General features: G+C 39.6%; 2 protein-coding genes across 2 annotated transcripts in view; both read right to left on the reverse strand.

The window, feature by feature from the left end:
- The window catches only part of gramd4a (GRAM domain containing 4a), a 44662-nt gene extending 36936 nt beyond the window's left edge, over positions 1-7726 (reverse strand). The window contains exons 1-2 of the mRNA XM_079551543.1: positions 7299-7726; positions 1134-1341 (exon numbers count right to left, since the gene is read on the reverse strand). Of these exons, the coding sequence (XP_079407669.1) occupies positions 1134-1341; positions 7299-7327 (237 nt within the window). The 5' untranslated portion in view covers positions 7328-7726. The remainder of the gene's footprint in view (positions 1-1133; positions 1342-7298) is intronic.
- A 9067-nt stretch (positions 7727-16793) lies between these two features.
- The window catches only part of celsr1a (cadherin EGF LAG seven-pass G-type receptor 1a), a 109446-nt gene continuing 103017 nt past the window's right edge, over positions 16794-23222 (reverse strand). Inside the window, exons 32-36 of the mRNA XM_079551547.1 lie at positions 21644-21744; positions 21023-21163; positions 20523-20759; positions 18743-19187; positions 16794-17226 (exon numbers count right to left, since the gene is read on the reverse strand). Of these exons, the coding sequence (XP_079407673.1) occupies positions 17199-17226; positions 18743-19187; positions 20523-20759; positions 21023-21163; positions 21644-21744 (952 nt within the window). The 3' untranslated portion in view covers positions 16794-17198. The remainder of the gene's footprint in view (positions 17227-18742; positions 19188-20522; positions 20760-21022; positions 21164-21643; positions 21745-23222) is intronic.

The following is a 23222-nucleotide window of genomic DNA, read 5'->3' on the forward strand; positions in this document are numbered from 1 at the left end:
AATGTCAAAAAAAAAGCCCATTCCTGTGCAGTTATGATTTGTTTTAACCAATAACCAGAGTGCTCACTCCAGTCATTCTGGGGCAGCTTCAATAAAAAAAGAAAGGATTCCACACGAGTCCAGCGGAGGGAACTGACAAAATAAAAGATCAGGATATAAACAACACATTACAGCTACGTGGTAAATGGTCAGTCTGCCCCAGGGCAGCTGTGGCTACAATAGTACCACATGAATAATGACTACAATGGGGCACTTTGAGAAACTTGTGACACTGGCCTGTAAAGTGTAAATCGATACGGTCAATCAATCGGTGCTATTTTCAAATCACAGTGCATTATTATTGATCCATTGAAAAATATTTTCATTCATGTTTACATTATATGTGGCCTATGACCCGCTGTGGGAGCTGAATTTCAGCCCATAATACTGAGTTTGACATCCCTGTTCTAGGGTGTAAAGTTATGTAAAATAATCCAAGCAAAAGGAAAACTGAAGGAAAGGAAAGGGTGGATGCTCAAACAAGTGACAGCCCAGCATACACGATGGACCAAACGAACAGTAGCAGCCAACAGGAAGTGAGACCAAGTAGATACACGCAGAGCCGCCTTAATCTGTTTGAAATGTTGTCATTGAATGTACATTCTAACTTTCTACAATTGTTTTAGTTAATTTTGGGGGATTATTAATTATTTTAACAACTTGATTTCCCTTCAATTTTTTTGTATGGCTCAAACAATAAGTTTTAAGAGCTGGCCTAGCCCCACTCAAGCTCCGCTCCAGAACCATAAACAAACCCTTTTTGGGAACAGAACAGAACACAAGAACCTGACCATGGTATTTTTTGTCACGGCCAGTGAGTGGGTTGTGTGACAACAAACTCCCAAAAATCCATGTTGTGCAACTCCATCTGGGTAGGCGGGATTTACACTTGCTAACAACAACTCTCACTGCATCATAACAGTATAAGTTCGGATTTGCACTGTTGTTTTGCAAGGTTTTGAGACTTGCTTGTAGCTAAAACAAGGTGCACCTTATTCAATCAGCAACAAATACACTGCTGAATGTCCATCCTCTTCATGAACAAATTCATGAGCCATTTCATATTAATATTACTGTGCTCCTGGTTTACTCACAGGGTCTCTGAGCAGTTCCTCTGTGTCTTTGGCTCGAGGTTTGAGCTGCAGGTCATCGCTACATTCGTTGTCAGAGGCGGGTGGCGACTCGACCAGATCCGGGTAGTCCTCTCTTGACCTGGGGCCTCGGAAGCGGATCTTGTCCAGGCGCTTTAGCATGGTCAACACCGCACAGCCTGGCTTTACCTTAACATGGCGGATGGCAACCCTGAAGACAAACAGTATACAGAAATTTGAGAAGTGTGCTAGAGGGTAAGTATCCATCTTGCTGTACATCCTCTCTGATATTTTCAGGGAAAAAAACAAAACATGCCAATTGGAAAAGGCAGACGTACGTACAAGGCATTGAGCATGTGCATTAAAAACAAACAAATCACAAATTTAACCTTTCAAAGGTTGATTGAAATAAGTAGGGTTGTTCTGATACGATACTGGTATAGTTTTTCATGCTGATGCCACTGATTTTTCAGGTATCACATCCTGTGGGAATCTAAGGTCAGTGATTCAAGTTGAGGAATGACGAGCACTACAGTTTACTGTTTTTTGTTTAAAGGTGTTTAAAAGTTGATAATAGTGCATATTTGACCTTTCACTGACCCAGCGGCTGTATGGGTGGTTAGCTTGGAATCTTTGCTTTCCATCCCGGAAGCCTCTGTTATGCTCCAGGACCAGTTTTTTGGGGCTTTCTGGTAGGTTTTCTGGATTGAATACAATACACAACTATGGAGTCAGTGAAAATTGAAAAGAAACCCTAAAAAAACATTGGTTCTGGAGCGTCCTAGAGGCCACCGGTATGCCAATGCTAAACACCCATACAGCCACTGGGTCACTGAAACGTCAAATACACATAATTTAAAAAAAACTGTTGCCTATGTGAAGGACTAGGGCTGCACAATATATCGCACAAAATATCATATTGTGATATTAGATGATGCAATATCCGTATCGCGAGAAGCCACAATAATTTGTGTTTAATCAGAATGGAACATATCGTGCTGAAATGGTTTATTGAAATATCACAATAATATCGATATCACGATATTGCACAGCGGTATCTCATATCGCAAGTTAATTCAAAATCGTGCAGCCCTATGGAGGACCTGTTTCATGTTTCATTGTTGCTTTTATCAAATAATCAATAAAAATTATTAAGGCCAGGGAAATTATTGCGTTAAAATTATACAATAAACGCAAAGCGTGTTGTCAGATTTTAGCAGTGCGGTGCATCGTGGCACGGCGTATTGTTACACCCCTGATTTAAATTGAGGAAACAAACAAACAAACAAATGACAAAAACAGTTGGTCTTTTTTTTTGCTGCTTGCGCCACATAATGTAACACAAATGGCAGCAAAGTTAAGGAATGTTTTTTCTAATTTGCACTTTCCCTCTCATTTTCTTCCGCCGCACTGCTCTTCAGGCCAACACTGCTATTTATTTCCTTTTCACGCATTTCATCTTGCAGTCCAGAGGCAGTTTGTGCCACAGCACTACTGCTGAAAAACCAGGACAAAAGGATTAAAAGAAAAACACAGGAAGCACGAAGGAGGTGGAGGACAAATTGTGGGTTTTTTGAGCTAAAGGTCTGATCTCCATATGAATAATACTGCAAAAAAAAACACACAAACTGCAAATAGCATGACGCACTTGGCTGGTTACAAACACAAAACTGAAGAAAACGTTGGAGAAAGAGGAGTGGGGCTGGTGATGCAGCTATAATAGAGGTACAGATATGCAACAACAACGTACCTGCCGGTAGAGGATGGTCATTTATAGTTGTAGTTATTTATAGTTTTGACTGTTATGAATTTTCCCAAAGTAAAACTCCCTCTTAAAATCCATAATATTGCCATTCTAGTGGTTGACTGCTTATTTGTATTTTAATTGTATGCTCTATAAAGTGTAAACCAATAGATTCTACCATTTTTCCACACCAACTAAATTGATGGTTCCCAAACGTTTTCCCACTAAGACAACCAACAGAGAATGGTAGACCCACTGTGAAATTTTGGGGATCCAAAGTGGCAGTCCAGACCCGAATCTTGGGAGTCACTGAATGTACAAATCCAAATAAGTAAACACTGGTGCCCTACTGTCCACAAAACAACAAGCTAATCACGTTTGTTTACCATTAGCTGAACAGATTCATACTAGCCTCTGTGCATGGGAAAGCTTATGTGAGGGAGTAATCTCCTCTAATGACCTGCAGTGGCTGAGGTTACTGCTGGTTACACGGTCACACTCTCTGCCTCAACCAATCGCACCATTCATGGAGCTTCAGGCGAATTCCTGTTCGCTCACATTGGTTCACATATTTCAAATTCAAAAGCCACACTATTGTGAATTGATGTGTATTGAGCATGATTTTGCAGCAGCAAATACATAAGCCTACCATCTTATTGATACATGTCAGGAAGTAAACAGGAGTTCTTTTCAAGTTAGTCTCTGAAAAAAACTTTCTGATACGAGCAGAAGTAATCAATGTTGAAAATTGATTACTTCTGCAATTTTCAACGGATGTTTTGGTGAATTTTAGGCAACAGCTGCTGCATCCAGGCATCTTAACACCATTTTATAAAATGACTGATCTGCTACTGTGGAAGGTTTGTGAACATTGTTTTTGTCTCATAGAACTATTATTATTTATTTAAAAGTTTAAAACATTAAATTGCCAAGTACTACAGCCCCCGAACGTGACTCACGATCACTTGTATTGAGTAAAAATAATGTATCCACCTCTGAGCTAATTTCATTGACATGAAGGCTGTTATTTTATACATTCAATTGTCTATGGCTAACATATTTCTATTTCAACATGAGTCATGTCTAAAATTACATCCTTGCATAATAGGCCTCCTGTATCGCCTATCAAGTGTTCCATGGGAGCAAAGGGCAAGGGTAGGAAGTGAAAACAGCAGCAACAAGGAACTAGGGCCCACTTTGTTTACAAGCACTTTCTACAACACCTAACCGAAGCACAAACTGTCCCTCAATAGACCTTTACAAGCTTACAGTGGCTGCTGTAGACGGCTACTCTCCTGCTCCAAGCAGTAGGTCTACATGTGAAAAAGAAAATTCTGTGGTACTCTGGTTATTTGCATACAACAAATGAGGAGCGTCTGTGCTGTTGCATTGGGAGTGACAGGAGCGGGAGAATGATTTAATACTGCAGTTGCTAACAACTCAATGCTAGCCGGAGAAATGTGCAAACTTCTTAAAAGCCATGGAAATATAAACGCTGATATTTTCACCATATACCAACTCCGTTGAAGTACCCACTTTAACCACACAGAAAAGGTGAAGCATAAACACGCACTGGAGGGCATAGCTTTTACGAGGGGCCCTCGACTGAAAGAGACGCACGGGGCTCATGTCACCGGTTGGCCACACAAACCCTCGTGTACAAAAAGGTAAGTCTTCTTGCACAAACCACCTGGGATCCATGTGAGCGGGGTTTTAAAAGGCTAAAAGTATACAATGCATTGACCAGAAATTACAGATCTTGGTCAAATGCCTCACATCTTCTAATGCCAAACCCTGTTTGTTTTGACCACATTCAGTGGGAAAGACCAGTCTTTCGCCCCATCAAGGGCACCGGGTGAAGTGGGTCACATTGTAGCAAGAAGGTTGGCAGTTCTAGTCCAAGCTTTTGCAGGTGTAGTTCTTGAGCAAGACACTTCAATGAAATGTCAAAAAAAACAATAAATCAACCTCTGATGTATTATTCCTATCTACTCACGTATTTGATCAAGTATTCTTTGACTATTAATAAGCAGCAGAAAAACAAACAAAACTGATGCATTATTACTATTTGCTCACATACTTGATTAATACAAGTAGCATTTCTGGAGACATTTTTAAAAATCAGATCAACACGCACGCAGGGTTTAGTGTTAGCGTTAACAAAAGGGCAAAAATCTGAAAAGTCTTCTTGTCATCATCTGTTATCTTGCGAACTGTGTGGAGCTATTCTTGGCTTCTACATGTTTTATATGACACTGAAGAATGTGCCACAGAGCAGTAAAGAACTTTCACTATAATATTTTAAACGGTATGTTCTTTCCTTGTTTGCTCAAATTACAGCTAAATTATATTGCTAAATTATTGTTATTGCAATATTAGGTGACGACTGTGACGCTATATCCAAATCACAAGAAGCCACTGAGATTTACTTTTCTTTTTTTTTGCTTTATTGCTTCCAGTCTAAAACAAAAAACGACTGGAAAGTCAAAATGTTTGTTTCTGATTTAGCTTACAAGCATAAAAAAAAAGGCTTTAAATGTTTGCTTAAAGTCAATGGAATGCACTGTGCTGAAATAGTTAAGGACACAACATATTGTGCAGCCCCAAATCAATGTCTAGTTGTCTACTTTGAACACTGAATTTGATTAAGGATTCCTGAGAATGTTTTCATCTTGCATTCATGTGAAACCAGGGGATGACAGAGGACTATGGGAAAGGGAGCACTTTAATTAGAAGACTTAATGCAACAGATCACAGCAATATGGCGGCTCTATTTGTAGTTCAAGCCTAAAAAAGAAACTGGCAGAATATTTAGCCTCTTGAAAAAGCCAATCTCCCAAGATAAGAGCACAAGCTGTGGTTCTTCTATTATTGCCGCCCTGTGGGCCCAGTGTCGTTGGCTGGACAAAAATAAAAAGTTGTGCATGGCAGCATTCATTTTTCAAACCCCAAATCCTAGACTCCAGAATCCAGACTGGAGAAGACATGTAAAAATCCCCATTGAAGGAAATGGGAATATGACATGCCGGCAGGAATGAAGCTTCTGCGCAAATTCAACATGGAAGACCTACCACCCGCATTCATTTATCACCTCATCACCAGCTGATCATCCAATCACAGTTTAAGCTCAAGCTCCAGCCACTCATCACTCAGGATCCCGTTCTTACACCGCACTCACACCTAGAGCGGCGAGCTTACATTCATTCCCTGGCCAATCGTCGTTTCCCAGCTGTGCTACGACCCTCCTCCACCCCTTCCTCCGCCAGGCCGCCCCGGGTCGTGTCTTGTACCACCACCAGCGTCCAGACTCCGGGGAAGATTCTGTTACTAATTCATCAACGCCGTGCATTTGATTTCATATCGTTAACTCACTCTTCCGCCGGGATCTGAGCCCAGTGCTTATTTTGATCCCCTTTTTCAGGGTAAAGGATCCGGGAAATATTTAGGAGGATCCAGCAAAAAATGTATCTGATATAATGGTGTCTAATGAGAGTGTTCCGGCAAATGTTTTGGCCTGTTCCCCCAATCCATCACATCAGACCAAAAGTGTTTGTGAAAATACTAATTTACAAAGTAAGCACTGTCTGAGCCCCAATCATGGTTCATGTGAAATAAACTCTCTTAACGCCATTCTGTCTCTGTGAGTAGGGCTGAAACGACTAATCGATTAATCGACGACTAATCGATTACTAAAATAGTTGTCGACAGTACAGTTGTAAATTTCATGAATAGAGCCTCCAACAAACATTTCCCTTTAGTTTTCAATCAATCGATTAATCGTAAAAATAGTTTTACTATTTAATTAACTATTTCAAACAGGCGAAAACAAGAGTAAGCATAGATGGCACACTGATAAAACAATGGTAAAAAATAAATAATATCTTGGTCACATGTGATACTATTACACCACGTGAGCCCACAGTCATCAGCCTCCAGCCATCCAGTTACATAAACAGTAACAAGCGGTCAATACTTCATCCACAATGGAATCTATCGACCTCTGCCTAAAATAGGGTGTACAGTGGGGCCTGTCATTACAAAGCGCACACGTTAAAACCCCTCAACTGTCTGGTCTCTGGGGCATTTGGGGCTAGATCAAATTAGGTCAGCGGGCAAACGCTGTCCAGTCTCTCAGGGCAACTTCGAAGCCATAAACATCGGGAAACTCACTTATGTCCAGAAGTACAATGTTAAATCCCACTAGTCTTGGGTAACTTCGCGCGAGCAGCTTCATTTGTCTGAGCCCCGAGATATGGGCCTGCGTAATAGTTTCATGATTGAGACATATGGCTAAAAAAAAAAATTGGCGGAATCAAGAAATAACAGCATGAAATCAAGCCTACCCGAAGCAGATTAACACACAAGGACAAGTCAATTCTGTGTTACATTAAACCCTGCAACGGTGGGAAAAGGGGCTTTCTTACCGAGCACGTAAATCGTAGCAAAGTTTCATGAACACTGAGATTGTCGTTTATCCCTCGATACACCTGCTGCTGCCGTTGCTACTGCCGTTGCTCAGGACGTCCACAGCAACGCCACGGTCAACGGAAGGCATTTTATCCATCCATCGCTGGCAAACCCGCGTTTTCGTGCCCCGGGTGTCGTCGCGGATGTCGGGGAGGAATACAGAAAAGCGTGCCCTCGCCAGTGTCGTGAGTCTGAGAGAGCGCGCAGACAGACTAGCTCCGAGTGGGTGGTTTTCTGTTAAACGGATCGAGCCCCCGGAGTCAAGGCCGAGGAAATTTCGTCAGAGCTGGGGTGAGCTTTCTTAAAGGGGCCGCTGCCGTGGTTCTGTTGCTCCGAGTCGAGGCTGTACCGCGGCTTTGTCTGTGGTGGTGCTGCCGGAGCTGCTGCTGAAGGACAGGCAGGACCGGTGGTGGTGGTGGTGGTGGAGGAGGAGAGGGTAGAACCGTGGAGAGGAGGCGTAGACAAGGGCGCAGAGAGAAAGCTGACATGGGCCATATGATTCTCGTTAGCACCACCTTATGGTCGCAGCAGGAATACACAGTCTAAAGTGGCTGCCTAGAGTGGCCTAGAGACTACATAGGGCAGGGGTGGGCACGTTTGCGTCACGAACAGTGTTAATTTCGTCGACTAAAATATTTAGTCTTAATTTTAGTCAAAGTGTTATTTTTGACGACTAAAATTGGACTAAAACTAAATTAAAAGTTTTTCATGAGACTAAAACTATGACTAAAATGTCCAGATATTTTAGTCGACTAAAATAAGACTAAATAAAAATGAAAAGGAGAGACTAAAAAGAGCCTCAGATCATGTAAATTCACTACCAAAGGATCAGATCTGAGCTTTGTTCATGTGGAGCAGCTCCATGAAGCAGAGGAACAAGATTAAATATGATGCAATGCAAAGTCGACTAAATTCGTCTTAAATTTAGTCGACTAAATTTACTTGAAATTTTAGTCGACTAAAACTAGACTAAAATTGAAGATATTTTTTTGACTAAAACTAGACTAAAATCGAATTACATTTTCGTCAAAAGACTAAGACTAAAACTAAATTGAATTATGTTGTCAAAATTAACACTGGTCACGAAGGGCCGATTTTCATCATAGCCAAAACACCAAGTTAAGAACCATTTTCTGCAAATGCCAATGTTTTACATCAGTGGTTCTAAAGTGGTCCGGCTCCGAGACCCGCCATTACCTTAATGACAAAGTGTGACCCAAATAACACTGTAATTTGTCATATATCGTATAAAATATTGCATTTACCACACGTTTTTATTGAACAAGCCGTAGATTTGCTTTGAAGACTGAAATTATGATCAAAACAACCCAATAATACACATTTTAACAGACTCCTGTGTGTTTCTGTGTAGTTTTAGGTGGAAAATATTGAAAAAAAAAGGTTCCCTGTAGGCTCGCGACCCACTTTTGAGTCCCGACCCACCAGTTGAGAATCACTGTTTTACATTATGTATGACCAAGTGGGATGTTCTCCAAAGACATTTAAAAATACATCATAAAAAGACACTATTTCTCGCATTTTTAGTGTACTTTAACAGGCATTTGATCCCTTATATTTCTCAAAATCATATTGGGGGCCAGAGGCTCTGTGCTGGAGGGCCGGATTTGGCCCCCGGGCCTGACGTTACCTACCCCTGACACAGGGTGATCACCTCAAATAGCTATAGCAAAAAGGGGACAGGTTGTGTGATGTGGCCAGGGGTGGACTGGCCACATGTCCATTCTGGCTCTAGGCCCCCAGGCTGGCCTCTCAATTTTCTCCTTAATCTCTTAACCCCCGCCTTAACCAAGCTTTACCCAAATCTAAAAGCTTTAAAGAAAAGCGTCAAAATAGTGACAAAGTAATGAAAAAGCAACATGAACATGGCAAAAAACTGACAAGATAATGACAAAAAGGAGACGCAAACACAACAACAACAAATTAATGAAAAAGCCACAAAAGCGGAACAAAAACACAACATAAACAACGTGACAAAAACACAACAACAGAGCGACTGAAAAAAAGCAATGAAAAACCAACAAAAACATGGCAACAAACGGACAAAAAAATGACGAAAAACATGGCAAGAACACAACAAAAATGTGATGAAAACATGACGACAAAGCAATGAAAAAAGCAATGAAAAAGCAACAATAAAGTGATGAGAAAGACAAAAAACAAAACTAAAATGAGGCGACGACGTGACAAAAAGTTGCAATCACTTTTGTCGGTCTTAGCTTTCAAATGAAGCATTACACTGTTGCTCTCCAGTCGAGAAGCGTTTAGGTTTGGGTAAAGCCGAACTGGAGAAAATGCACTCAGTCAAGGTGGGGGGTAAGAGGTTAAAATATGTCTTTGTGGAAATGCGCATTCAGGTATGTTTATCAGTCCCAGTCCGCCCCTGGATGTGGCCGACGTGGAGGAACCAACTTGAGAAGACGTAGACTGCATGAAGACCAGCAGTGAAATGTTTTATTTGCTAATCTAGCCCCAAAGCAAAAGTAACCAGTCTCAAAAAAAATTCTAACACAGAAAATTAGGACACCCAGTACCGCACCTTTTTATGCAATGAGTGTTATTAGCAATTCTTTGTAGCTATATGCAGAAACATTTGCTGCAACATTGAAGGAGCAAGCAGGAACATAAAGGTCTAAAGGGCTGTTATTTTACTAAATTTCGCAACTTATTATTTGGCATAAAAAGTTGCATAGTGCACCTTTAAGTTCATACAGTTGAAATATCACCACCAGAGTGAATTAACGTGATTTCTATTTTAAGCAAAGAGGATGAATAAAAATAAAAAATAGAGAGGGCACATAAAAATAGAAGAAAAAGAAAGGAAATTGAGAAAAATGCCAAGTCAAAACGTTTTTACATAAAGTAAATAATGAAAAAAAGAGCTGAAGTTACTGGAATTATGATGTTGGTGAATCTAATAGACTCAATCATCGGATAGAACATTCCCAAGAAGTCTTAAACAGACACCCATTTATTCCAGTCCTCGAAAAAGAAATGGAATATGCTGACGAGTTAAAATAAATGTACACAGGACACCGGATGTTAGAATAAGCTACAGACTTTCATATTTCGTAAAGCGTTTTGTGTATGTTTTGTTGATATACTGTTCTTATCTGGTGCACTTTGAGATGTGTTTTCCATATATAACGTTTTTTTAGGAGAAGACGCGCACATCCACCAGTCCTGAGCCACTGTGTGGGATCAAAAAGTAATGATAGTAAAGAAATATAGCAAAAAATCCGCACAACTGTTTGCTCACCAGCTTTTTTAATGACGAGCTATTATTGTGATGAGCTAATAATAAACAAGCTGGTGAGCAAACAGTCGCAATTTCTTTACTTCCTATATAAAGTGTAATACAAATGAAATGTGTGCTGTCAGTCTGCTCAACTTTTCAGGGAAAATATTAAGATATAGGGCGGGTCTACCACAGATAAACAATAAGAGAAATACGCCACAGCAGACGCATGCATTGTTACAGTGTTTCAAATGAATTGTTATTATTGAACACTGACCTTTGCATGTTGACCTTTAGGAGGATCTGTTGGTCGTCTGCAACAGGACAAAACTGTCCTCAGCTGTACATTCATGCTGCCTCTACACCCAGATAGAGGATTAACACGTCGTGGAGCGGCACAGGAACACACAGCGAGAGAGAGACTCTGTGCATGTGGGGGTGAAACAGGAGTGAGCTGACTTTCGGCCTATGTAGATGAGACCACAGATTACAGGGAAGTACGTAAGTCACCAGTACTTTCTGCAGTCAGACTATCAATGAGGCACGTCCTCGTACTGCCATGGCCCCAGTGAACTCACCAGCAGCATGTTGTTCAGAATATAACAGAATCTCTTAACCCCCACCTGAACCGAGCACATTTTCTCCAGTTTGACTTTGCCCAAACCTAAAAGCCCCTGGAAAAAAGTGTCAAAATAGCTACGAAAACACACCGGAAAAACAACAATAATACAATTAAAAATGGACAAAACATGATTAAAAGTGATGGAAAAAGTGATGATAAGGCAACACGCCACAAAAGCAGCAATAACACAACAAAAAGTGACAAAAGAGTGACTAAAAAGCAGTGAAAAAGCAACAGAAAACGGCAAAAACACGGCAAAAAACCTATATACGAAAACACAACAAAAATGTGACAAAAATGCTGCAACAAAAATCTGAGATCAGCTTTGTAGGTCTTTCAAATGAGGCGTTGCACTGGCTCCAGTCAAGGCGCTCTTAGATTTGGGTAAAACTGAACTGGGGAAAATGTCAGGGACACATTTTTTTAGTGTCACCTCAAAAATGATTAAAAGTCTAGTATTAAAAGTACAGTACTGCCTACCTGTAATAGAGCATTTGGTAAATGTTGTTGCACGATTCTCTGTGTGCAGGATTTGTTATAAAGAGACATGTTGTTGTCTCACAGATATAAAGGAAGCGCTGAAGCAATTTGTTTAGGCAAATGTCTGCTACTATGAACAGAGCTGGGATTTTCCAGCGTGTTTACTGTATATTGGTGGAAAGCACACTTTTTTTTGCGTATTTAGTTTTAGTATAAGTTTAAAGGCACACCGCGTAGAAATTTACTTATAAATTTAATTGAAATACTAGCATTTATTTTATGATAGGTCATTTCATTATTGGAAAAATACCTCATAAATGTACAAACAGACATTAACTTTACCAAGAGTGGGTTCGTCTCCAGCTCATCTCCACGGAGATGTGACTAAAGTCAGTAGACTTTGAGATCTAAATTGGTTAGGTCCTCATCCAAATCCATTCTTTGATTATTCCCTGCAGCAATGGTATTTTTCTGTGTCGAGCTGGTCAATATAAACATGTTTTGCACAAATGGCAACAGTGTAGTCCAAAATGTTATGCAGTGTCCCTTTAAGTTTAAGTAAATTTAAATACAAACTGTATTCATTTTGAGTTTACTTTACTAAGTAAATTTTAAAGGAACACTGCGAAACATTTTGGATTCTGTTGCCACTGATACAAAACATGCTCCTAATGACCAACTAGACAATGGATTTGGATGAGGGCCTATCTTATTTAAATGTCATATAGATACAGACGGCATCTCGTCATAGAAGGGGGCGTGGCTTCGCCGATGGGGAAAACACAATTTTGGGAAACACAATTTTTCACTCTTTTTAGCAATGTTCTGATGGAAGTTATTTATCACACACAAATAAAGTCAAGTCTAAATCGGGTCCATATGGATATTTTTTCAAAGTAGATTGTTCTGTAGAAGGGAAAAAAACGGAAATCGTAGCTAGTGCTGGCTAGCGTTAGCATTTCCACGATGCTAACATGAAGCATCATGTTAGCATTCTCCGTTATTTAGGTATTTTTGGGTTGTTGAACCACTTTGCTCCTCCCCAATGTCTTTGTATCTTTATTCAGTAGAAAACTGTATTAATAATTCAGCATTTGTTAAAGTAGTTTTTGAATAATTAGAGAAAGTTTAGATTTTTCTCCACCTTGTTTTCCCCCGTAACTGTTTTCAAACATGACCAAATATGGGCGATTCCATTCTGTATGGCTGCCTTTAGTCGACATCTCCATGAAGACGAGCTGGAGATGTCTCATTAAAGCTACAATCAGTCAACGATATTTTATTAACTGCTTGTACATTCTTCTATTTATAGAGTGAATTGTAAACCACTATGGCTTTGAGTCAGTGTGGTATATGGCTTTGAGTCAGTGTGGTATTTCTTTCACCACTTTCACCTCCTAATATGACAGATAAAAGAAAAGAAGACTTGATTTATTTTGACTAAACAAAAGAAATGCATGCTTTATGCAGACAACCCTTAACATGGAAAGGTTCTGGTTTTAAGTAGAAAATATAACAATCCATAGAGCCAGCTGTGTTGAACTATATAACAAGTACACAGAGTCCATGGTGTTATGCCATTCCACAGCAGCGGTTTATTCACTTATCTCTGACCAGTCTTATGAGGTTTCCCCAAATCCTTTCTCTGCGCTGGTTAATCGTTTAACAAACCGCTTAATCCCAAACCAGCATTTTCTGTGTGTTGCACAACCACGCTCTCCTTATGCAACTTCAGAGTCAACAGTTGGACAAAATGAGAATGAGAGCGCTGCAGTTGCAAAACAGACTCCATTGGACAAAGATTCTGCAGGGTTTCTTTCCTTTTTGCATATTTTTTATTCAGCAGCCTTGAATTTTCTCTCCTAATTTTGGGAGGAAAGGGATAATTAAAATATTTGTGAAGGATTTCCCCCAATAATATCAGTAAATCATCATCATTATTGTAACCTCAGTATTTGTACTTCAGTTCAGTTGGTTCGGGTTTTCAGCCCAGTACTCTTCGAAGTATGAGTGAACCACTAGACAGTTGCCTATTTGGATAAAGCCTGTTATAGCGTTAATGCACCTCTCCTTCATTGTCGATAGATGGCAGTGTTACATCGTCCTAATCCAGAATGACTTGTGGATCTTTCGTCCCCGGTGCCAACTGTGGTTCTCTTAAAGTCTGAATTATTTAGTTGCCCTGACTGTGAAGGGAAGAGATAAAGGCGACGGGAGCGGTTCATTGATAAGCTATTAGGCCGATGTGTGCGTGTGGTCAGCTCTTCACACTACGAAAGGAAGACATGACTATTGACAAATGATTGTTACATTATGCTTAGTCTCTTTAAATGGTCAGAATATATTTTTGACACCAGATTGTTATCCAAACATTTTTCCTTTGTTCCATTCAATGGTGCGTGGAATAGTGCCTCTATCTGCTGGGAGTTGGATTTTATTCTGGGTGGTTCCAAAGAAAAAAATACACTAAGTATACATTTTATGTATATTAAGTTCTGTTGCTGGTACGTTTGTTCAAGGATACAGATTTTGAGGAGTTCTAGTCCCTTCTTCTTGAACCTGTTGCTCATATGATCCCTGTTATGCCACTTGAGTGCAAGCCTGGCTTGGCTTGGGTTGCCATGACAGCTAAACACCGATCAGCTTGTGTGAAACCTTACTCTTCTATCTAACCTTTCACTGGGACTGTTCACAATAACTCGCCAGGCGACTGCCGCTCTGTTGTGTGATTATGTCTAATACCCTCTACAGAAACTGCTCACTTTTTTTTTTTCAAAGGAGCAAGCCAGAATATGCAGATGATGCCAATTGCTGGCAACAGCATGGCAAGTGAAGAATAAATGATGTCGGACCACCACCATCCCCTCATTCGCATCCAAAGAGGCAAGGTGGGTAAGGTGTCTTGCCCAGAGACACAACGATATATATATAATCTGCAACATTATACTACAACACACAACTTACTGAGCCACCATCGCCCATAAGATTTATGTATTACTGTTGAATTAACATTCACAAAAATGGTCCTACATCAGGTAGCCTCATATATGCAGATACAGCTTACCATCGTATGCAGTTTGCAATCACCTTGGGGTGTTCATAGTGTACAGTGAGATAAGCTGCCCTCTTATAATTTTGAGGTAGGTCCATGATAATACCTTTAATACATTTAAGATAGGACAGTGCTGTTCACAGACAAATGTCGGCCTTTATTATAATTTGACTTAATTGTCACTTATCACTTGTGTTATAGCACTTTGAGATTTTCATGTAAAGTGCATTACAAATTAAAGGTATTAATAGTATTAAGTGAATTGTGTTTTGTTTCTGAGAGACTATTGTTTATTGTGAAACATTTCATGTTGCAACTTAGAAATAGTAATAGCCTTAGACTCAATAAAAGGAAGAAAATGGATAAAAAATGAATGACACCTTTAATTTTACAGTCACATCTGTTCTTATCAGTGTTTTTAAAACCATAAAAAATAAATATACATTATTTTACAAAACATTTCCAGTGTCTTAAATCAATACAAAAAGATCATGTATGAACAGCATCACATTAGGCCAAAACAATGCGGTTTGTACAACTGAAGAGCTGCAAGATGATAAACAGGAGCTGGACCTACACACTTTTCTAAACACACTTTTAATGGAAGACTTAGAGAGTTGTCATCAGTAGGTCAAAACAAACATTGATTCATTCACCTGAAAGGGGAATGTGGTGCACAGATACGGGCTCAAAAACTTTAGAAAATGCAAACAGGTATTGTTATTGAGTTCATCATTTATATTCTAGATTCAGTTCACAGTGTTCATTTCAAACGTATCCAGGAGCAGCAAGACTTCAGAAAAGACTTGCAGGTTTGCAGAGTTTTAATCCACGAAGATTTTACCCTTATTTTTTAAAAACATTATGTAAACAAAATATTTGCAATTATTCCTGATACAATGTTTTGTTTTTAATCTTTTCATGTTTCTTAATCTTATTCATCTTTCCCCCCCAACTCCATAGAATTGAAAAAGCTTCTGTTTATTGATTCTTGTAGGGAAATTCATTCTCTGCATTTGACCTATCCTTCAATGCTGCAACCTCCAGGTAAAATGAACCCAAAAATAACAGTCTTATTCAACGTCAACAGTATATTCAACTTTAATAGTACTTTAATACCCATCTTGTGTACCACTTTTATTTTCTACTATGGACGCATTCTGTGTCAGAGAAGAGAATAAATTACACCTACAGATGAAAAGATGAAAAGTATGCTTGTTTTTTTCAAGCTCCTACTTGTTAAAAATGTGACTTTGGCTTCCTAGTGAGTGCGGATCGGGGCAGACCTAAACTTAAACACACTGGACACTGGAAAAAGAGGCTTCAGATTCGTTGTGCTCAAAACTCAAACGGCTGTACTCACTGTACAGCAATGGTGTTCAACCGGGCTGTGTGCGTTACATTCATGGACAACATTGCGTTACGTAGCCTCTGAAGGTCCACTTCAAGCTGATACTGTGTAAGGCCTCTCTTTGGGACGAAGGCACACACTGATCAATTATTGACATGCTAATGCAGGCTTTGTCAACACTAATGCATTTATATTACAGGCACATTTGTTTTGATCATTAAATTACACTATTACAGGATGTAAGAATGAATGCAAAGACATGTTCACATCTGCTTTCTTTGTTCGGAAAAAAAGTTAGTTACTTCCATTTAATGTTAACATTTTTGTGTGTTTTGTCAATTATAGCCTGACAGTCTTAATAACAGAGAAACTTGACAAAAACACAACAATAGCACCTTACATGGGCAATTTGAACATCCATTTAACTTAATTATTAAAATGTTTGTCACACAAAAATGTGGTTGAGGAATCTACCGCATTGTGCAGTCTCACTATGCAGTGTTGAAAATGAAATAATAAAATAATAAAAATGCAAAAGTGTAGACAAAGCCAATGTAAGTTCACCTCTAAGGCTGTTCTGTTTTGTCCTTACTTTTGTTGAAAAACAAAATAATATCATCTTCACATTCAACAATATCTACAAGTAAATTACACGCTTTGTCCACTTTCTCTGTGCCCATTGACAGTGTTTGAGGAGGAACATGCACGGTCACAATGTCCAAGCAGTGCACACGCCTCCCAAAGGCTTTTGTAGCAACTTCTGTGAAATCTTTGTGTACCAAACATCTTCTTCATGAGAAAACGTTTTAAGTTCTTAGCGTTAGAGCCACGAGAGCGTCGATCAGGACTACTTCCTGTTTGCTGTCCTCCCATTTCCTGTAGTGGTTTTGGCACATCCTCTCTCGCAGTGCAGTCCACTACGTTTCCCTTTATTTACTGAACATATCGTCAAAACTTGATTCTCGCTCTTTCAAGTCGATTAATACTGCTTTCCAAAAAAAACAAGGGGCGCGTTGGCTGGACCGGGTGTCTCTTCTTCGACCCGATCGTCAGCCTCTTCCAGCCCCTCTTTCTTTCTTATTGAGTAGTCTTCCTCTCACAATGGCAGGCTGGTCTGCGTTTTCCTATTGGTCAGATGGAAGTCTCGTTACTGTCACTGTTATGTTGTTATGAGGCGGTGGTCGGGGCGCAGGGGAGGAGGGGCAGTGCAGGTGAACAGGAAGTGGGTTTGCAGGGGGTGGGAGGAAAAACAAAGGGAAGACATGCTCGGTGAGTTAAAACACAAGGGGTTATCATGCAGTGTGAGAGTGAGACAAGAGGGGAAGAGTGGACTGTATGAATGAAAGGCTGCAAATTATAAACGCTTTTGCAGTCGACTAGTCAGCGATCTTTAATATAGTAAACTATTTCAACATTTTTCTTAATAGATATACGGGGAAGTGAAAACAGATAACTTTGACCAATATGTGTAGACCAGATAATTGTATTATTGATTACTATAGTTGTTTGTTTGTTTGTTTGTTCTCATTATCATTCGTTGTCTATTGGCCTATTGCACATGTTTTAGCGGGAATATTAAAAGATTTTGTCCACTGTTCTTCTATTGTCTACGCATAAAGTTGGATCAAACAAAACACTTACACGCTTCAGGTCCGTGCCTATTTCATTAGTTGACTTTACAATCAACTAATGCATGACACTTAACCGCTTTAAATGAGCACATTTTCTCCAGTTCCGCTTTACCTGAATCTCAGAAGCTTTATGACCGGGGTTACAGTCTAATGTAACGCCCCATTTGAAAGCTAAGACCTACAAAACTGATTGTAACTTTGTTTTTTGATGTTTTTCGTCGCTTTTTTGTCACTCTTTTTTGCCTTTACATCACGTTTTTGCCACTTTTTGTCGTGTTTTTGTCGCTTTTTTTATTGTGTTGTTGTTTTCACGTTTTTGTCGCTTCTTTGATATTTTCTTGCCACTATTTTGTCGCTCTTCTGTGCCTTTTTTCCACTTTTTTCCATTGCCTATTTGGCGCTTTGGTGACGTTTTTGCCATTTTTTTGTGACGTTTTTGTCTCTTTTTTGATGCGTTATTGTAGCTTTTCAGGTACGTTTGTCTCTTCTTTTTTTAAACTTTTTTTTGCTACTTTTTCATCACTTTTCTGACACTTTATTATCACTTTATTATCACTTTTAAGTCATGTTTTTGTCACTTTTTTGTCACTTTTTTGTCACTTTTTTGTCACTTTTTCAAAACTTTATTACTTTATTTCATCACTTTATTATCACTTTTTATGTTTTTGCTGCTTTTTTGCCACTTTTTTCACTTTCTCATCCTTTTTTTGGGTCAGTTTTTGTCACTTTTACATCACTTTAGTCATGTTTTTGCTGCTTTTTGGTCACTTTTCCAGCAGTTTTTTGGGTCACTTTTTCATCACTTTTTAGTCGTGTTTTGTTGTGTTTTCATCCTTGTTTTCATCACTACTTTGCTGTTTTTTTTCCAAGACACTTTTAGATTTGGGTAAAGCCAAACTGGAGAACATGTGCTCGGTTCAGGTGGGGGTAAAGGGTAAAGGTTCAAAAAACTATATACTATAATAAAAAAAAGATCACAGTAAGATTTATTCAAACCTCCATCACTTACTCTGAGTCCGACTCGTTGCCCCCGTTGACCGTCCCGGACTTCAAGTGCATGGCCACGCCCCCGTTGGTCTCCCTGTAAATGGCCGGTGGGGGGTGTCCAAACGTGATGGGCGGCCGCGGGGCGATGGGCGGTTTGACTTTAGTGCTGTTGCTGTGGTTTCCGGTGGGGATGCTGCTGCCGTGATTTCCTGTGCCGTTGTTCCCGGTGACGCTGACACTGTTGTCGTGGTTACCGGGGCGCCCTGTGTCAGAGGTCACGGAGGGCGTCCTGGAGGTGGGGGTCATGATGTTGACCGAGCCGGGGGGAGATGAGCTGCTGTTGTTATTGATGGGAGGGGGAGAGGTGATCGTCGGGGAGTTATAGTCACTGAGTTTCTCCCTCAAGCGGTTCTTCATGTTTTTGTCTGTCAGCGGAGGAGGGTAGCTGATCTTGTTCTTTAGGATACCTGCAATTTAAAGTTAGAGATATTCATTATATTTCAATTCAAAGTCCACACCGGGTCATCCTGTACGTTCGCTAAGTGTGACACCACACACAATAATAAGCTACTTCCGGGTCCAAACAGTTGAGATTTCCATAGACAAACACAGCAAAAACACACACCTTTATCTTTAATCTCCTGCTGAAATAACAACAGATAAAAGGCCAACAACTGTTTTACACCTAATTAGAATAATACAGGTGAAACGTGGTAAATTAGATGGGATTTCGCTGATTTGAACCTGCTAAAGAGCCGACCACAACGCTCTTTTTAGACAACTGATCACACAGCAATATTACTTTTACTTCAGATTTTCTTGAGTTATGCTTTTCTGACATCAATTATCAGAATATTTTTCCATACTCCAATATCTTCATTTAGCCTGGAGAAATGGTGAGATATTCAGATGAAATGCGGAAAATTAGAATACTGTTAAAAAGTGCATTCATTTCTGTGATTCAATTTAAACTGTGAAACTCTAAGAAAGACTCATTACATGCAAAGTGAGATATGTATGCTCTATTTGTTATAATTTGGATTATTATGGCTCACAGTTTGTTAAAACCCATAATTAAAAATCTCATAAAATTTGAAAATGTTGAAAATGGACTGTAAAGCCATAATCATCACAATTATAACAAACAAAGGCTTACATATCTCACTTTGCATGTGAGTCTATATCATATATTTGTTTCACATTTTAAATTGAATTACAGAAATAAATTAACTTTTGAATTATATTGTAATTTTCAGAGTTTTATCTGTATATCTCACCATTTCTCCAGGCAAAATGAAGACATTTTTATATTTAAAATAATCCTTCACTCTGTATGGATCATCTGTGTGATCAGATGTTTAAAAGGAGCCTCATAGTCGTCTCTATAGCAGGTTTCAATGAACAAAATCCCATTATAGTGAATGGGGTTCAAGTTCCATTGGACCCGGAAGTAGAGCAATGACATCATCACTTAACAATCCCATAGGCGCATATCAGTCTCAGTAAGGTTTAACTCTACAATTAACACAGTACAACTACCTAACTAATTTGTTTTAAAGCAATTGGATGAGATATTGGAGAAATGAGTACGCCATACCAACCTAATACCTTAGTAACAAATCTGTGACTCTCAGTACAGTATAAGTAGGCTATTGAACCAGAGTTATACTTTTTTTTTTTTTTACTCAAGAACTGGTTCAGCCCTGGGTTAGTCTTGGTGTTTCCTTTCTTTCTTTCCTCCCCAAGATCGTATGTTTGGGAGTATGGCGGTAAGTAAGGCTTTTCTACGGTAGTGGCCTGACCTTTCCGCTGCTCGGGCTGGTGGTTGCTGTTGGACTGTGTGGTGGGAGTTTCTTTCGTGGGTGTTTCTTTGGGCTGAGGCGTGTCTCTGTCTGCCGTTTGGTTCAGTTTATTGTCTGAGTGGAGCTCCACGTTCACTTTAGTCTCCACTCGTAACCGGTCGAGACCTCCGGGATCCTCACTGTCACTGGCAGTGTTCATCTCCGAAGGCCAGTAGGGCTTCACGTGATTCGAATCAGCTGGAGGAAAAGGCAAGACAGATACGATTTGTGGTTAGACCCTCACCACTCACAGATGGATGTTACCTCTGTGCAATACAGTACGACACAAATGACACAGTTTTTGAGTAATAATAATAGTTTTAGCACCTTTGAGCACCTTTCCCCCCTTGTGTTCATAGACATTGGATCCATAGATAGGGTTTGCCACAATTTGTATGAACAATAATAGTTTACTTGTTTATTATTTGTAATAGCGCGGGTAAAGTCATATTATTTGGTACCTTTGGGCGTGCTGTGAATGGGCCTCTCATTGTTCCACTGTGGTTTGACATCGATGTCGTCGTCTTCACTGTCAGACGATTGGGACGAGGCGTAGGAGGAGCTGTTCTCATCGCCTGAGAGCTCACTGTCAGAGTCCGAGTCTGCAGCAGACAAAAACAAGGAAAAGAATGATCATGCAAGCAGGTCTTTATTCCCCCTATTTTTGCACTTTCATAACTACTTTATAAACTTAAAGGTACACTGCGTAACATTTTGGACTACACTGTTACCATCGGTACAAAACATGCTCCCAATGACCAGCTCAGCACAGAAAATGCTATTTTTACAGTGGGTAATCAAAGAATGGATTTGGATCAGAACCTAAACTATTGAAATCTCAAATTCTGCTGACTTTAGTCAACGTCTCCATGGAAACGAGCTTTAGACACACCCACTCAAGGCAAAGTTACAGTCATTTCTGAGCCGCCCACAGCAAAGGCACATGTTTGTTCGTACATGGATGAGGTATTTTTCAATGATAGAAATATCTGTCATGAAATAAATGCTTGTATTTCAATTTTATTTTTTGGGGTAAAATTTTACACAGTGTGGCTTTAAATGTACATAAATAGTATGCTCACCGTCTCCTTTTGTCCCATTTCGATGGAAGAGTGGTCCGTCCAGGTCTGTGTGTCCTTTAGCTGTTCCTGATGAGACGCTGGGTTTCTGTCCCGCCTCCTCCCTACATAAAAACATACATGTATAGAGCTGCTTTCACGCACACGTACAACTCAAAGTGCCTCAGGTGTCAATAAGATGACACACAAACAGAGAAAATAAACATTTCAAGTAATAAATACGTACAAAAATGAGTTAAAAGAAACATATCGAAAAGAGCAGTCTTTTACTTTTGGCTTCGAAATACCAACTGAGGTCCCAAGGCAAAGATTCCATGATTGGGATGCATAGAAGGAAAGAGAAGCCTCTCTATACTGTATTAAGTCTTGGGACTGCCAGCTTGCCAGAGCCAGCAGATTTCAGGTAGAGGGACTAAAGAAAAAACCCTCAAGTCTAGACAGGCATCCACTTTTTAACACCCCAAAATGGCAACCGAAATAACGCAGAAATGCATTAGGAGGAGAAAAAAAAAATCAATGCTTTGTAAGCTTACACAGGTTGGACTGAGATAGCAGAAAAACAAGTTTGCTGTTGGACTCACTTGTGTTGTGAGTTTTCAAAGTGAAATTAATGGAAAAATCAGATTTGCTGCCAACAAACTGCTAAGACATGAAAAGGTACAGTCTTATCTCTAAATCACACAAAAAATTCCTCCAGATCTTCATACGGAATCTTTGGCCTCTTTCCCCCAAACTCTCTGTGACCTCCAGGACCTGCGGGCGTGTAGGTCGGATCACAGCTGACCCTTCTCGTCCTGGAGTTTGTCCCCTCCGGACTCAGACTCATGAACACCACTCTATATCCGACTCATGAACACATTATAACCTGTTCCAGCCACTTGCACTGCTCTTTTGCACTATGTGGTATATCCACACTCATATCTGCTCCTAATACTTAATGGATCTGTATCTGTAAATCCATTCACACTGTTGTTCTGTGTTACATCGATATTTTATCCTATATACTTTTATGCAAGACCTAATAGTTTTAAAGCTTTAATAGTTTGCTGTATTTCTACCAAGTTTTATGTTTCATGTTGCACATTTTGCCCCAAAGAAAATTCCTCGTTTGTGAAACTGTTCACTGAAAATAGCAATAAAACCTATCCTGATTCTGATTCTGATTGTCGTAGGTTAGACTTGACCCCAGAGCGAGCTCCAGTTACCCCTTGACAGTTTTATGAGCGAGGCACACAGTCAGGCCTCACCTGGGTTATGTAAAAAGGTCTCAAACTACAGCTTACACCAGTGAGAACCCATTATTCATTGCTGCGAGCAGGGCTGCACAAAATCAATTTAACAAAGAAGTTTATATTATACATGTATAATCTCCAATTATTCTTCAACTTTCAATTGTCTTCACTATTAATGGGAAAATTGGACAGATTGTGTTTTGTACACTATGACCTGATTGTGTGTGACATTATTATTAACAAATATACACTCATACACAGAAAAAACAAGTAGCAAGTATAGGTATTATTATTCTGTCTTATAAGATAAGAATGTATATATTCATATTTTTGTATGTATATATGTAGGT

The sequence above is a fragment of the Gobius niger genome (genome assembly GCF_951799975.1).
Source record: "Gobius niger genome assembly, chromosome: 2".
NCBI classification, from domain to species: Eukaryota; Metazoa; Chordata; class Actinopteri; order Gobiiformes; family Gobiidae; genus Gobius; species Gobius niger.